The sequence below is a fragment of the Ranitomeya imitator genome, chromosome 4 (assembly GCF_032444005.1).
Source record: "Ranitomeya imitator isolate aRanImi1 chromosome 4, aRanImi1.pri, whole genome shotgun sequence".
Classification (NCBI taxonomy): domain Eukaryota; kingdom Metazoa; phylum Chordata; class Amphibia; order Anura; family Dendrobatidae; genus Ranitomeya; species Ranitomeya imitator.
In genome coordinates, this window is record NC_091285.1 from 38,368,278 (window position 1) to 38,385,806 (window position 17,529).

Here is a 17,529-nt window from a genome sequence, read left to right on the forward strand (position 1 = left end):
GCTGCTGCCAGGTACAGGAGATCGGCTAATATTAATGGAATAGGAGCTGATCTGCAGTACCTGGCTGCAGACACTACATAGTGTGACAGAGCATATTACTGTTCCATCAGATGTGTAGTAGCTACGACCAGGTACTGGAGATCAGCTAATATTCGTGTAATTGCTGATCTGCAGTACCCGGCAGAAGACACTACATAGTGGTGGTGTCCGACTCCCAAATACTGTTTACATCCCACCTATGTCGGCACCCCAAACAGCTAATTAGCGGGGGTGCTGAGTGTTGGAGCATCACTAATCTGATATTGATGCATATGGAGCAGGGTGCGAAGGGAATAAAGAATGGCTCATGACACAGGTATAGAATAATCAACCCACATTTATTATCACAGCATCACAGGGATGGAATGTGCTCCTCACTGCGACTTCACCATGGAGCGCTCAGATGTTGCCTCCTAATCACAGATCAGGAGAAGGCGTAACTTCAACATTGGCGAGAAGGGTGGGATCGAACGACCGGTATCTTGGTACGAAGCCCGCTTCTGCGATTATGATATTTCTTAGCCATCCGTCCAAATCCTCATGACCACGTTTGCCAAGCAGTATATGACGGGGTATAATGGGGCCACAGGCCTGGGCTCTAAACCCAGCAAAGCCCACGATCTGCCAAGCTACATCTTCCAGCTCCGCAGCCAGGAAGACTGCAGCATCAGCACGGACAGGTCGGCCATTATTACTTCTCAGAAATCGGTGTATGCGGCCAACTGGAAAAATCAGGCCAGCCATGACTGACCTGCTCCTTCTCCTCATCTCTCTGCAACTTTCTCTATCTGACATGTTCACAAGGAACAAATAGCTACTGCTTAAAGGGACACTGTCACCTGAATTTGGAGGGAACAATATTCAGCCATGGAGGCGGGGTTTTTGGGTGTTTGATTCACCCTTTCCTTACCCGCTGGCTGCAATATTGGATTGAAGTTCATTCTCTGTCCTCCGTAGTACATGCCTGCACAAGGCAAGATTGCCTTGCGCAGGTGTGCACTATGGAGGACAGACAATGAACTTCAATCCAATATTGCAGCCAGCATGCAGCCAGCGGGTAAGGAAAGGGTGAATCAAACACCCAAAAACCCCGCCTCCATGGCTGAATATTGTTCCCTCCAAATTCAGGTGACAGTGTCCCTTTAAAACAATAACCAAGAGTAAGCAGAGCAGGTGGCGACTATTTATGCCCAGTGCTGCTGTCTGGTGGAAAATCCAGGTGGGGCTGCGCTGTGACTGGTGGAACCTCATCGGCAAGATGATCTCACAGTGGCCACAACTCATACAGTTCTACTGGGTTCTCCAGGGCGGGTCTGCTTTCTGATTGGTGGAAAATCTGGGCGGGGCTGCATTCTAATTGATGGAACCTCAAGTCAGTGTTCTAACCTCACGATGCCCATGGACTCGTACCTCATGGGTGGTTCTGTCTGTTCTGGGCATGACTCAAAACTTCATGGATAGTTCTATCTGCTGATCTCTAGTGGAAATTCAAGTTGGCTTCATGACATCATAATCAGAAAGAACTTTGCCTCAATGAATATTCAATTTACTTAAAGGCATATCTGTCAGTAAGATCAACCTCCTATATGGGCATGTAGGCCATAGAAAGTTTAATAAAATGAGACTTTTATATCAGTGATTCAATGTCTTATTCCAGAGAAATCCATGTTTTTCATAATATGTAAATGAGCTTTTAAGATCTATGGACGGGACATAGATCTCCCTAAAAATCTGCCTTCAGATCTTATTATAAATTAAAGGGGGGCGTTACCAGTGGGAGACATATAGATCAGGAGAGCAAACTGTCAGTCATTACATGTCTCATACTGGTAACACCCAGAATATCACTACAAAATCATTATCCTACATTATAACCCCACAGAAATCAATCATACATAAAGTACCAAAAACATTTGTATTCATGAGACACCAGACCCAACAATGCAGATGAGCTGAAGGCTGCTATCAAAGCAACCTGGGCTTCCATAACACCTCAGCAGTGCCACAGGCTGATCGCCTCCATGCCATACCGCATTGATGCAGTAATTGATGCACAAAGAGCCCCCACCAAATATTGAGCGCATTTACTAAACATACATTTCAGTACGATGAAGCTAAAGGCGAAATGTGTAGCAGTGTCTGATGTGGTGCCTGGAGGTGGATTAAATGAATTGTAAACAGTCTGCTCTCCTGATTTTACTACAGAGATGTGTGTGATTACAACTTACACAGTACAGCAGAGTGAAATTTGACTAATTGCAAGCACATTTACAGCTGTGGTTGTCTGACAGTGCTGTATTGCCCTTCCCCCCACACTGGTTGCCTGTGAGTTGGAAGCTTAAGAACTATGCAGATGTGTTTATAATGCTGTGCTGTATTAGTTGTAATCACACACAGCTCTGCAGTGAGAACAGGAAAGCAGACTGTCAGTCATTACATGTTTCACACTGGTAACTCCTCCTTTCTTTTAAAATAAGCTCTGGTATCAAATTCTCTAGTGGATTTCACTGGTATAAGACATCAGATGGCAAATATCAAGGTCTCCTTTTATTCAACTTTCTATTACTTTATATGCGTCTTAGGATTGTTGATCATACTGATAGATTCCCTTTAAGATGTCTGATCCTAGCAAAATGCACAGCAGTTGTCCTTGTGGAGATTATTAGCAGCTGTATAAATCCATATACTGTTAGTGCCCCATAACAAAACGAGAGACCACAATACAGACTATAATTTCTACTTGATCCTCTGTGGCCCTCTCTATAGCTTTGATATGGCACAGCATATATATCCTGAGTGCTGCTCACTCCCATTGCTAGCTAGTTATAAATTAGGCACTCTCTGCATTCATCTTACATCTACTGCCGGGAAATGGGAACCTTTTATTCTCTCTGTCCTGCTTCATGCTTCCATTGAGCATATTTGCCCTGACCCCATTCTGCACTCTACCCCAGCCATGACACCGGCAATTAGTGCATATTAAATAAAGGACACCATGCAGAGATTTCAAAAAGTCATGTTACCCTACCTTGTTAAATATCCTCCAGCTTCAATGCCATAGCTCAAGTTGTCCTTTCCCGCCATTGTTTACTTTGTTCCTATAACATAAGATACATTTGCAAGAACATGGCAGCCGAGTGCTAACTGAGCTGAACATCAATGCTGGAGCAACATAGTATGATGACCCCGACAGCCCCCTATATACAGTAAGATGACCCCCACATCCCCCTATATACAGTATGATGATTGGGGGCTGTGGAGGTCATCATACTGTATATAGGAGGCTGTTGGGGTCATCATACTGCATATATGGGGATGTGGGGGTCATCATATTGTATATAGAGAACTGTGGAGGACATCATACGGTATATAGGGGGTTGTGGGGGTCATCATACTGTATCTAGGAGGCTGTCAGAGTCATACAGTATATAGGGGGATGTGGGGGTCATCATATTGTATATAGGGGACTGTGGAGGTCATATGGTATATAGGGGGCTGTGGGGGTCATCATACTGTATCTAGGAGGCTGTCAGAGTCATCATACAGCATATAGGGGGATGTGGGGGTCATCATTGTATATAGGGGACTGTGGAGGTCATACGGTATATAGGGGGCTGTGGGGGTCATCATACTGTATCTAGGAGGCTGTGGAGGTCATCATACTTTATATAATGGGCTGTGGGGGTCATAATACTGTATATAGAGGGCTGTGGGGGTCATTAACCTGTCTATAGGGGATGTGGGGGTCATCATACTGTATATAGGGGTCTGTGAAGGTCATCATACAGTACACTGTTTTCCAAATTATTATGCAAATTAGAATTAAGTACCATGAAGATGTATTTTTTTTTTTTCCAAATAAACTCATGGATGGTATTGTGTCTCAGGTTCTTTGGATCACTGAAATCAATTTCACACTCGTGATAATTTGTTATCCAATTAAAGGAAAACTACTTGAGGGTAATTTTTGCCTACCCTACTACTAGCATCCTGATATAAGGCTTGGGTGACCCTTTCAGGATACGTAGCTTTTATTGTTGTACGTTGCCCGTTGTGTTGCTGTATTACTCGTCCGAGGATTGCAATGTGATCCTCGGGCGAATAATATGGCAGTAATACATCAGTCTGACTCCGCCCAATCCGTTACATCAAAGCAGAGGAGTGGGCAGGATTATGGGCGGGGAAAAAGGTGAATATTAATTTCATATTTACATACGCTTGGCTAGCTGGCACGCATGTAAATACAAAATAATCTCGCCCCATTCATGTATACCCAGCAGCCGTGATAAAGTGATTCTCTCTGCTGGGAACCTAAGGATAGGATCCTGCTGTGATTGAAACCGCCAGAGGCTGATGGGTGGAGTAATCGGACAGAGAACCTATGTATACAAATAACAAAATACTGGTCGTCACTTTCAAACAGAAAACAGGTGTGTACATGTGCATACCAAGAGTAGCCATCTCCATATATAACCAACAACTAAGTGACCTACTGTTGGCCATACTTAAACAGTGCTCACAAGCAGAAATGGTTGTGATGGCCCAGTCATACATGAAGACTAATTTTAAAACAGTCTCGTTTACTGATGAGTGTCAAGTAACCCTGGATGGTCCAGATGGATGGTTGGTGGATTTCAACCATGTCTCAACAAGGCTGCAAAATCAGCAAGATGGTGATGGTCATGTTTTAGGCTGGAATCATGGGGAGAGAGGTGGTAGTCTACTTTGGGGTCTCTGAAGGTGTGGCAATGACATTGGCAAAGTATGTACAGTTTCTGACTAAACACTTTCTTCCATGGTTCAAAAAGAAGAGCCATGTCATCCATAGCAAAATCATCGTCATGCATGACAATGAACCATCGCATGCTGCAAAGAAAACTTCTGAGTTATTGACTTTTCAAAGCATTTTACCCCAGTTCTCTGCCGTAAAAGCTTTTATGAATCTGGGTCTCTATGTCTAAGCGTACTGGATCTGTCTACACATTAGCCTTCAAGGGCATCTGTCAGAATGATCAACCCTTCAAAGTTGTCTATATGGACATGCAGGTCATACAGAGTTGAATTAAATGACACTTTGACAACGGCGATCCGATGAATGGTTCCTGAGAAATCCACGTTTTTCTTAATATGTAAATCAGCTGAAGAGATCTCTGGTGCAGAGATCTTTTCAGCTAATTTGCATATAAGAATAACATGGATTTCTCAAGAACCCTTCATCAGATCGCCGATATCAAGGTATCATTTTATTCATCTTTCTATGACCTGCATCCTCATATACATGGCTTAGGTGCGTTGGTCACTCTGACAGATGCCCTTTAAGATCTCCAAAATGTTATAGTACTCAGCCAGAACAGTTTTACAGACTCACTTAGGCTACACATGGGTTTTTTTCTCCAAGTTCCTGAATTCATGCTTTAGTACAATCCTACCTCTTCATTCCTGCTTACCACCTCCTTAAAATGTCCCCTGAATGCACCTCCCCTCCTGTACAGTCAGCAGTGCGGATTCCTGTGACCCTCCATAGCTGTCCTCCTGTACACACAATTTCTCACTCTGGAGAGGAATTTACAGGACTAGTCATGGATTACAAACTGCTGCTGATCCTACTACCCGGCCTCTTACTTCTAGGTAAGTTCTGACCCATCTGTTTCCCCCATTTCTGATATTATAGCTCATCTTTCCCTTAGCTTTGCACGCACATCCAATGTACATCAATGCACAGAGGGATTATTGTACTGTACGAGGGGGCACAAATTCACAACTAGATTTTCTCGTAAACCGTGAAAGTTATAGTACGTTTTTTGTACATCTTCGGCCTCACTCGAGATGTTGCAGCGTACGTTCAATATACAATGAAATTCCCTGATTAATGCACTTAATTAGTAATCCATAGGTTGAAATGCACAAGTAAATGTATTACCATTTTGAAATGACTATATACATATTGAACTATACTATATATATTCATATTTGATATTTGTTCAATTCAGATTTACTCTTCTCTAAGGAGGTTGAAACATCTAACTATGGGGATTCTGTGCAACAAATTTGCTATGATCACAACCTTGAAGGGATATCCACAGAATTGAAATTTGTATTGTAGCGTTCTATGTAGGACCGGTGTAAATAGCTAAGAGATGCACTCGGACTCGGATTTCTACGGCTGTCCTGTAGGCAATAATAGAGTGTAGGTGGAGCATACGCATCTCCACACCATTAGGGATCCACTCTTGGCATCCAGATTCCATTCTTGGGATCACTTTGGGCCCCATTGGTCATAACCCAAATGATCAGAGTGAATAAGGGCGAGAAGTCAGACAATCGTATAAATCGGACGGATATTGGACCGCAACGATCAGACTGGCTGGTGGCTCTCCCGACCCAAGCGTGACAGCTGCAAAAAATATATGAAGCTGACACCCTTGGAGACTGACCGGCCAGTCCGAGCATTGTATTCCGATCTCAGACCATATTCAATTCTGGGAAAACCAAATTAAAACTCAATTATTTAATGAATATGATTGTCAAATAGAGTGAGGAGGAACCTATTAAACTTTGTCATGGATAGCTATTGTTACTTGGTAGAGCAGCCTCAAAGAGTTTTTCTTGATTTGGAGGGCCAACAGACATTGCATTGATTTTAGCGGGAATTGTGTAATACTCAACTTTGCCTGTAGGGGCACTGCAGATAAATGTGAGGCAATGATTGGTGGATTTGCGTTGGGGGTGCGCACCTGTTTTGAATCGGTATTGGGAAGTAAGTTCCTAATAGTTGTTTCTCCGATATGAGAACTTATTTCTTATCATATGTTGGGAGGAGAGTTGGGAAGCCCCCAAATACATTAGATCAGGGGAGGACTCCTGCTTGAAAGGGAGAAAGAGGGAAATGGATCATCTCCAGGGACACAAAGATTTATTTATACACTTATATTGCTTTTGATACAATAGGAGAATGAAAAGGACAAAACCTTCCACCAGCCTGCCTAAAATCACCCCCAAAAACCCAGAAACGCCCTTAAGCCCATACACTTTGTATTATGTTCCACTGTTTAACGAACTTAATCATGAATTTCTTCCCAGCTGAATGTGATGTCAGGCAAAAACAGGAGAAGGCTGCAAACAAGAAAGTGACGAAGCAAGCGGCCCTTGGGGCATCAACCAAATCTACGACAAAGAAGCCCAAGCAGGACCTCATCAAACATCAGCCCAAGGCTAAACCTGCTTCCTCATCTTCCCAGGGCCAAACAGCAGGGTCCATTCTGTCTCAAGTTGTGAACAAAGGAAAGTTTCAACCAATTAGTGACACAGTAACAATAAAAGCCGGTCAGAACTTGGATTTCCGCTGTAAGGGCACTTCTGTACGCTGGAACTATCCTCATTACTTGCAGGAGGATGATGAAGGAAGATTAAAGTAAGTAGAATTTCCTAAATATGGTGTAGTGAAGGTCACACAAGTCATACATTAACAAGAAGCAGTGGCATGACATGTCAGTCATTGGGTCTTGGCAAGTTTTTGCTTTACAGTGGCATTTACGCCCATACTTCTCAGATAAAAGCATTAGGCATGGCACTTTTAGTACGGATAAGTAAGGTGATTAATGTCTATTGAAGACAGCCTCAGTCCATATGTTCGAATAGGAAATATATGGGTGTGATGCTTTGAGGACTTCCTTTATAAGTAGGATCGGAGAGCTGCCGTTTTGGAGAACCCAAGCCATCCTTGAAGTTTAGTATTTGCTATCCTAAAGACTGCCATGAAATACTATATAGGGAATGTCATTACTTATCCTGGATAAATCAGTTGTTTGCCAAGGGTGGCAGTAGTGGAACCTAAAGCCATCAACTGATTGCCCTACTGGCTGCTTATTGGAGAAAACTCCTTTAAAGAGAGTTTGTCACCCCCAAAATGGATTATTTTAAATAAGCTATACAGGGCTATAGGGGATTTAGTCCCTGTAGAAATTATACTGTACCTGGTTCAGTGCCTGAGAAAGTAACATTTAATTTGAATGCAAATATAAGGGATTCGATGCCCCCTTGGTGTGGCCAAGAGCTTGATGCACCATCACACCCCTTCATTTGCATGCTGGGGGTTCCTAGTCATTTTTGGTTAACAGTGATTCCTTCCAAGACAAAGCACTGCCTAAAGTCTCTACTCTTCCAGGTGTTTTGAACTGAGTCAGCAGAGGAGCCAGGGAGGAGAAAGTGCACAGCCAATGTGTGCTTGCATGGCAGGGCACAGGCATTGTCAGTGTGCATGTGTGCCCACTCTGGCTGACTCTGATTCCTTTTAATAAAAACATTGGTAACATTCTTGGTGTTTAAGGATAGTAAATGGGTTCATGGTAATGCACCCCGTGGTCAAAGGTGGCAAAGGAGCTTATAACAACATGTCCAGTGGTATAGGGTAACATAGGGAATGGTCCGTGTTTAGAGGGATACCTATTTTGTTTCAGGCTTATTATGACCTTTCCTGTGTGCTGCATTTTCATAGTAGTCAGATTGCAGTAGGAAGTATAGGAGACTGTTTGGACTAGGGGCAAATACAGTCAGAAGAGGGCTCCCGTGCCCTGTATATGGGCACTTTGTAGTCCAATAACTCATCATAATGCAACCCTCTATGAGTCTGCAACAGAGGCTGCTTGCCACTTTGGAGACGGAAGATGGGCTCCTGTTTCAGTACAGATCAAATCAATGGTATGTCTGTCCTAGCTCGGCCATAATTTCATATTGGTCACTAAAGAACAATCTTCCCCATTAACATGGATTTTTGGCTTAGTCCAGCACGCCAGATAAATTGATGAGAACCCATTGCTACTACTTTATTTAGAATGGGCAAACATCCCTAATCCAAGGCTTGGTCCTAATCCAAGGCTCGAAACCACTGCAAGGAGTGCCACCAAATTTTGGATGTACCTAGACATTGGCTGGTCCACGGTCAAACTAGGGAGACCTTGCAGATTTGTAAGAATGGCAAGTCTGAGTACCCCCAATGGTTTTTGGCTATAGTTTATCATCTTAATATGCTTATTAATCATGTACATGAGCTGCAAAGTTCTTCTGTTTTGTCGTTCTATCAACCAAAGAAAGTCACCCATGTGCAGTAGTCTCCCATGTGCACCCTTGCTTCCCCATATAGAGATATTCATTTTTTAATTAATTAGATCATTTTGTCTTTTTCATCCAAGGATAAAACACTTTGGACGTTACAGTCAGCTCATCCTGATTAATGCCTCAGCAGCCGATACAGGGGAATTCGGCTGTGGTGGTTACCAGTGCAGTGGACATGGCTGCCATGAAGGAGAAGAGAAAACCGGCAAGACCTTTGTGTTTGTGGCAGGTGAGCTTATAACACGAACACTGGTGTAAAAACAACCTAACAATGAAAGGAAATATACTCACCTATGGGTAACTGATGGCATGTTGTCTGATTTTAGATGATCGGTCATAGATTACCTCTTACACTTATCTCATTTTCTCTAAACCTTTTCCCGTAGATCCTCAGGAACTTTTTGTCCCAACAGAAGACTATTATGTGGTTGTCCAGCTTCGAACACGACAGCCAGCACTTCTTCCATGCCAAGTTACCAACCCACTTGCCAAAGTGACTCTCCACAGAGAGTTTCCACCAGAGCAGATCCCCGTGGATGGGGTGAAGATTGCTTATGACCAGAAGAAGGGAATTGTCATATACCAGCCACAACCATCTCTTGCAGGATCTCTGTTCTGCATTGCTGAGCTTGGAAACCTTCGACAGATGTCGACCAAGTACATGCTGATATATGTGCACTGTAAGTGCTGTTACCATACTCCAGTTACATAGAAAGATCAAATCTAACAACCATACAACAATTCATTGTCCTTTAGGACTCATTCAGATGTCAGTGATATTTCACATGCGCAAAATTTCGAGAGTCATCGGTGTTTTTCAGTCGATTTTCATCAGTGTTTAATAGATAAATGACAAAGCATTTCAGATTCATTGCAATGTTAATCATTGATGGCAGACAGATTTCACACTGATGCCATCAGTGTTCTGTCCGTAATTATCCCACACCCATAGACTTCCATGATGCAGATCAAAAACAGACACGTCTCTGAGATTTTTTGTAGACCACTCGGTCCTCAAAAAAAGGACATGTGAGACATTCCTGAGATTATAAGGGGAATATATTCTATCCCTTAAAAACACAACTAGAACACGTACATGACTCACGGACGTCTGCATGAATCCTTACCACCAATAAAAAATACCTCACCGCATGTAATAAATAGTGATGAGCAAACATGCTCTAATAAGGTGTTATCCGAGCATGTTCATGTGCTAACCGAGTGTCTTCGTCATGCTCGAAAAATACGTCCGAGTCCCTGCGGCTGCATGTCTCGCGACTGTTCGACAACAGGAACACATGCAGGGATTGCCTCACAGACAGACAATCCCTGCATGTGTTGTGGCTGTCGAACAGCCGTGAGACATGCAGCAGCTGGGACTCCGACATATTTTTCGATCACGTCGAAGACACTCGGTTAGCACTCTATCATAGTCAGATAACACCTTATCCCAGCACGTTCACTCATTACAAGTAATAATGTATAAAACAAAATTATGGCCAAGTCAAGTGCCCATGGCAGCTAATCACTGACATCACTGGTTATGTATTGTCAAAAGTGGCATCTTTGTACAACCAGTGATTGGCTGCTATGGTCAAGTGGCAACTACAACATGTCATCACATGTCTTTCACTAAAGCAATAAGAAAGGATCGTTTGACCGTTGTGACCAGTGGTGTGTGCCCCAAATTTCAAAGAGAAGTAGAGTAGAACTTTTTTCAGACCTGGGAGTGAAGGCTTTGGCTATGGAGTTCTGGAATTTTAGGTTTGTGAGGGTGAAAGTGGTCTTCACAAGCCTTTGTCCCTCTCCAAATGCTTTTTACAATTAAGAAACTCCTGTTGAAAGGGAAATTAAAGCGTGTGCTGTCCATTTTTCACAGAGTGTTTGATACGAGAAACCTCCATCAGTTCATACTTTCATCCAAGAAAAACTTATGAAATTCTGACCAAACTATGATGGTAAAACCTGGCTCTGACCACACTCTTGTGACAATCTGATAAGAAACATTGACGAAGCTCGGACCTTTTTTTGAGTATGAGAGAAATCATTGACATCTGAATGAATGGGAATGTAATAACTAAATGCCCAATCTTCCCGTATATCAGCATACATGATAAATTACCACCATCCAACACCTTCAAGGAAGTTCATAAAGTTTAGATTAATCCAGACATGATCTTTAACTATTCCAAGAGGCGTTCAACAATGTTATAGATTTTAGCTTTGCTTTTATTTACCACGCTTTACCAAAAACTGGTTGTTGTACCATACAGGATTAGGAAGACATGGCTGCTTCCTTCCCCAAAAATGACCATAGATTGTGTTTGGTAGGGCATATGAGCCATGTTTCTCCCATTTTGTACAGCCCCTCAAAGGCCTTATTCAGATGTCTAGGCTTTTATGCACATGGGAAAAAATTGACTGTTTTAATTTGTGTGCTGGATCAGATTTTCATCCATTTTTGATCTGTGTGTCCGTTTTTACCATCATGATGATAAAACAGGTGCTGAAGTTTGGAATTAATATTTTTTGCATATGAGACAAACAGGGTCTCATATGCAAAAAATATTAATTCCAAACTTCATCACTTTGATGGCACATGGATGGTATCCGTTTGCTGTCCTTTTTTCACAGACTTTTTAATTTGGATAGGTGAATTTGATTGGTGACATGGATCAAAAACCATCATGTCTCCATGTTATTTTGTGGACACCTGGTGTGCTATAAAACATGGACATGTGATCAGCCCCACCGATGAAAACACGGAGAGGACACGAGCATGAAAAGAAGCCTCGTTGCTCAGTACGGTGACCCTAAGAACAGTACAGATTTTGCTTTCTCTACAAAATAATTCATATAGTCCCAAAATTAGGCATCACACAACTTGTTTTGAGGATTTATATTGTATGCCTCTGAATTCAATGCTTTATCTCCATTTTCAAGGAGAATATTACATACAAGAGGGGTGCCATAAGGAATGCCTACAGTGATGTCACAAGTGTGTCACGTCCTCCTGGGAGATCTGGGGTTAGAAGATCACTACGTATTGTGAATCGCAGATCTTCCATTTAGCCTGTGTGTTTGTGTCCGGTCAGAAACTTGCAGCTAAATTTTCAGCTGCTTCTGATCTGGTCATGACCTCTCCCTATAAAACCTGGCCTAACCCTCTCTGCCTTGCCAGTGAAAGCTTTGCTTCCTAGCTTCTTTATCTGTGCTGAATAGGAGCTACTACTCTTGCTGCTGGAGATTGTTGCATGCTGTTTTCGGGTGCATGCTTTCGTCATTGTGCTATTCCAATTGGTTGGCACATTCCTATCATTCTCTATATTCCTCTTTACCTTTGGTGAGTGTTTGTATATTTGTTGCTTTCTGTTATCCCTGTTTTGTCTTTGCGTCTTGTTTCCTTTTATTTCTGTCCAATGCCTCATGGGGTGGGGGACGGGATAGATCAGGGTTTAACAGGAGCATAGTAAGGTCAGAGACTCAGGCTTCTCTACCTTCAAGAGTACACTTGGGACAGGGATAGTCAGGGTCCCAGTTCCAGGGACAGTTTGAGGCCCCACTTCCTTACCGAAGACCGTCACTGCGGGACATGTGACCACAACTACAGGAATTCTGTGGGACAGTAAGGGGGTTGGATGCATGTTACAATAGATCCTAAATATCATCTTCCAATGTGTTCAATAATCCCCAGTTGCACCAAGAAAGTTGGTTGTTGGGTGATGACGTAAAAAATGTTACTCGAAAGCTATGATTTCAACCTCAAAAAGTTCTGTATTGTTTTGCAGACCCATCAGCCCCACCCAAACCCATCATTGAGGCATCAGTGAAGTCAATACGAGCAGGAGAGAATTTTATTGTCACCTGTACCGTTTTAGGAGAACTGGAAATCAGTGTGGAGTTCACCTGGGAATATCCTGGGCAACAGGTAAAAGATAAGTGACCTGGACATGTTGGAAATTGTACTAATGTAATCATGATTAGACCTTTAAAGCCATAGTCATAAAAACGACCATCGTCATCGATTCACGACTCTTTCTTTCTATAGATTGGCCGACCTCCTTATGTCCGGGAGAACACGTCACAGACAAGACGTGGAGGAACATTAATGCAGGAGTTTCAAAGTATTTTGTATATTGATGAATCTCGTGCTGTGGATGATGGCACTTATACCTGTACAGCACAAAACTTACAGGGGAGCACGTCCGTAACCACAAGGGTTACCGTCCTCCCACCAACGTCTACAACCCGAGTAAGAAACCAAGGATGAGACGCCTAGGTCTCCGTGTGTATGGAGGTTCGGTGACGTCATTAGTTCTTTGTGATCGAAAGATTTATTCATAAAATAAAATTTGTCCTCATATTTTGAATATTTTTGAATGACTGGTTCTACAGTCTCATAATAAACACATTCTGAATGTACTGTATTGTATCCGCTACATTAAAGGTCTAATAAAGTGTTCATCTCAATCCAAATATCAAGTTATCACCTCTCTGCCGTGGTATCAGGCAAAATTCCCTTTTATCCAGGTCGGTCTAATGGCTTTATATCAAATAGTTACTGTAAAACCATAAAAAAAATAGATGATGTCAATACAGAGGACATAAAATAAAAAAAACTGACGAAAGGGAGAACAAAAGGATGCAACATTAAACTACCAACATTTAGAGTGCACTACAATGCTGGGGGCATCAACCTTCCCCAGAATGGTGTGCTGGAATAAAGTAGTGCTGAATGGTGTTGGAATTAACCAATTCAATGCTGGATACAAGAGAGGAGGATGCTGACAGGGCTATATTATTAGTAAAGCGCTCAGTGCTAAACAGTGTGGACAAAAACAACCACCCAATTCACAGCAGCCTTATCCACAGCAGCAACTATAGTAGCATGTGAAAAAAACAATGCACAAATCATAGATATATTACCCAGGACATCGACACTGTCAGTATACTTCTTTAAGGTATGCTTTAAAGTGTGCCATCTGTGTCCTGTACATGTGCTATCCATGTGCCGTACGTGTGCTATCCGTGTGCTCTTTGTGTGCTGTGAGTGCGCTATACGTGTGCTGTGAGTGTGCTGTACGTATGCTGATAGTGTGTTGTACGTGTGCTGTACTATGCTGTGAGTGTACCATACCTGTTCTGTCCATGTGCTGTATGTATGCAGTGAATGTGCTGTATGTATGCTGTGAGTGTGCTGTACATGTGCTGTACGTGTGCTGTGCGTGTGCTGAACGTATGCTATGAGTGTGCTGTACATGTGCTGTACATATTGTGAGGCAGTGACCGGTGCTATATGTCAGGGTCACTATGTGTCCCCCAGGATGTGCAAAGAAGCATATGAAGGCCATGGGAGTGCAGTCCCATGCTTAGCTGTGATTGCAATGCAGAATAAAAGTGAGTGTTGATCTTGGGCAAGCTATTTGTCCAAGGCAGATTTAGGAAAACCTGCACTGGGCTTTTATTTTTTAAACGGACTACAGGATGGTAGTGAGGCAGTCCTTTTCCTTCCTGGCCGGGTTCTCCGTGTGGCCTAAGGCCACAGGTTCTTTGTAAAGAAAAACCCTTCAGGAAAGGGTTGGGTGTGTCAGTTTGTTTTTTTGCAAGTGCGCAGAGTAGAAGGCTCTGCAGAGCTCCATCTGTGTGAAGCAACACAGAACCTAAGTGGAGCCAAAAGGCCTGGTACCCCTCAGCGTACATGGCGGTGCAGTCGCCCACGGTAACATGGCCGGGTTACCGACTATCCTGTTTTCCCGGCTGCGATCTGGAAGATCCTATTTAATTGGTTCTGTTTGTGAGAATGCTGACCATTTAAAAGAGACTTTGCTTTTGAACTTTTTTAAACTGTCTGTCACACTGCACCAACCCCGCTGCACTACAATATGCTGTGAGTGTGCTGTACACATGCTGTGAGTGTGCTGTACGTGTGCTGTTAGTATGCTGTGAGTGTACTTTACCTGTTTTGTTCATGTGCTGTACGTATGCTGTGAGTGTGCTTTACCTGTTCTGTTCATGTGCTGTACATATGCTGTGAGTGTACCGTACCTGTTCTGTACGTATTCTGTACGTGTGCTGTGCATGTGCCGTGCATGTGCTGTGCATGTGCTGTACGTATGCTGTGAGTGTGCTGTAGGCATGCTGTGAGTGCTGTACGTGTGCTGTACATATGCTGTGAGTGTGCTGTAGGTGTGCTGTGAGTGATATACATGTGCTGTACGTGTGCTGTGAGTGTGCTATACATGTGCTGTACATATGCTGTGAGGGTACTGTATGTGTGCTGTGCATGTGCTGTGCATGTGCTGTACGTACGCTGTGATTATGCTGTACGTGTGCTGTACATATGCTGTGAGTGTGCTGTACGTGTGCTGTGAGTGCTGTACATGTGCTGTACATGTGCTGTGAGTGTGCGATACATGTGCTGTACATATGCTATGAGTGTACTGTATGTGTGCTGTGCATGTGCTGTACGTGTGCTGTAGGTATGCTATGAGTGTGCTGTACATGTGCTGCACGTATGCTGTGAGTGTGCTGCACATGTTTAACATTGTAAAGTATAGGAGAAGCTTTGTCATTTATTTCTTTAACCATACTGGAAAAACACTGATGATAAAAAACCAACACACAGATGATACATGGATGACACACAGATGGAAAACACTGAAGGCACCAGTACTATTTTTTCACGTACGGGTTTTACACACGGACGTTTGAAGGAGGCCTTTTATATATATACTAGATTGTGGCCCGATTCTAACGCATCGGGTATTCTAGAATATGCATGTCCCCGTAGTATATGGACAATGATGATTCCAGAATTCGCGGCAGACTGTGCCCGTCGCTGATTGGTCGAGGCAACCTTTATGACATCATCGTCGCCATGGCAACCATTATGACATCATCGTCGCTGTGCCCGTCGCTGATTGGTCGAGGCCTGGCGGCCTCGACCAATCAGAGACGCGGGATTTCCAGGACAGACAGACAGAAAGACAGACAGACAGACAGACGGAAAAACCCTTAGACAATTATATATATAGATATATATATATATATACGGTATATATATATATACAGTATATATACTAGATGGTGGCCCGATTCTAACGCATCGGGTATTCTAGAATATGCATGTCCTCGTAGTATATTGCACAGCCCACGTAGTATATTGCCCAGCCACGTAGTATATTGCCCAGCCACGTAGTATATTGCCCAGTGACGTAGTATATTGGCCAGCCACGTAGTATATTGCCCAGTGACATAGTATATTGGCCAGCCACGTAGTATATTGCCCAGTGACGTAGTATATTGCACAGCCCACGTAGTATATTACCCAGCCACGTAGTTTATTGCCCAGTGACGTAGTATATTGCACAGCCACATAGTATATTGCCCAGCCACGTAGTATATTGCGCAGCCACGTAGTATATTGCCCAGCCACGTAGTATATTGCCCAGCCACGTAGTATATTGCCCAGCCATGTAGTATATTCCCCAGCAACGTAGTAGATTGCCCAGCCACGTAGTATATTGCCCAGTGACATAGTATATTGGCCAGCCACGTAGTATATTGCTCAGCTACGTAGTATATTGCCCAGTGACATAGTATATTGGCCAGCCACGTAGTATATTGCACAGCCACATAGTATATTGCCCAGCCACGTAGTATATTGCCCAGCCACGTAGTATATTGCCCAGCCATGTAGTATATTGCCCAGCCACGTAGTATATTGCCCAGCCACGTAGTATATTGCCCAGTGACATAGTATATTGCCCAGCCACATAGTATATTGCACAGCCATGTAGTATATTGCCCAGCCACGTAGTATATTGCCCAGCCACGTAGTATATTGCCCAGTGACATAGTATATTGCCCAGCCACGTAGTATATTGCCCAGCCACTTAGTATATTGCCCAGCCATGTAGTATATTGCCCAGCCCCGTAGTATATTGCCCAGCCACGTAGTATATTGCCCAGTGACATAGTATATTGGTCTAGCCACGTAGTATATTGCCCAGCCACGTAGTATATTGCCCAGCCACGTAGTATATTGCCCAGTGACATAGTATATTGGCCAGCCACGTAGTATATTGCCCAGTGACGTAGTATATTGGCCAGCCACGTAGTATATTGCCCAGTGACGTAGTATATTGCACAGCCCACGTAGTATATTACCCAGCCACGTAGTATATTGCCCAGCGACGTAGTATATTGCACAGCCACGTAGTATATTGCCCAGCCACGTAGTATATTGCCCAGCCACGTAGTATATTGCCCAGTCATGTAGTATATTTCCCAGCCATATAGTATATTGCCCAGTGACGTAGTATATTGCCCAGCCACGTAGTATATTGCCCAGCCACGTAGTATATTGCCCAGCCAAGT

The 17,529-nt window shown here is 43.2% G+C and overlaps 1 protein-coding gene across 1 annotated transcript; it reads left to right on the top strand.

The window, feature by feature from the left end:
- Positions 1 to 5,531: 5,531 nt before the first annotated feature.
- LOC138673927 (platelet-derived growth factor receptor-like protein) lies at positions 5,532 to 13,572 on the top strand. The gene is made up of 6 exons (XM_069761955.1): positions 5,532 to 5,667; positions 7,120 to 7,450; positions 9,228 to 9,379; positions 9,537 to 9,830; positions 12,939 to 13,078; positions 13,199 to 13,572. The coding sequence occupies exons 1-6, from the start codon at positions 5,619 to 5,621 to the stop codon at positions 13,418 to 13,420; spliced, it is 1,188 nt and encodes a 395-aa protein (XP_069618056.1). The 5' UTR covers positions 5,532 to 5,618; the 3' UTR covers positions 13,421 to 13,572.
- Positions 13,573 to 17,529: the final 3,957 nt, after the last annotated feature.

Excerpts from the sequence above, each read along its gene's own strand:
- LOC138673927 (XM_069761955.1), top strand. The coding sequence starts at position 5,619 with ATGGATTACAAACTGCTGCTGATCCTACTACCCGGCCTCTTACTTCTA. Across the intron at positions 5,668-7,119 it reads ACCCGGCCTCTTACTTCTAG|CTGAATGTGATGTCAGGCAA; the intron begins GTAAGTTCTGAC and ends ATTTCTTCCCAG. Across the intron at positions 13,079-13,198 it reads GGGAATATCCTGGGCAACAG|ATTGGCCGACCTCCTTATGT; the intron begins GTAAAAGATAAG and ends TTCTTTCTATAG.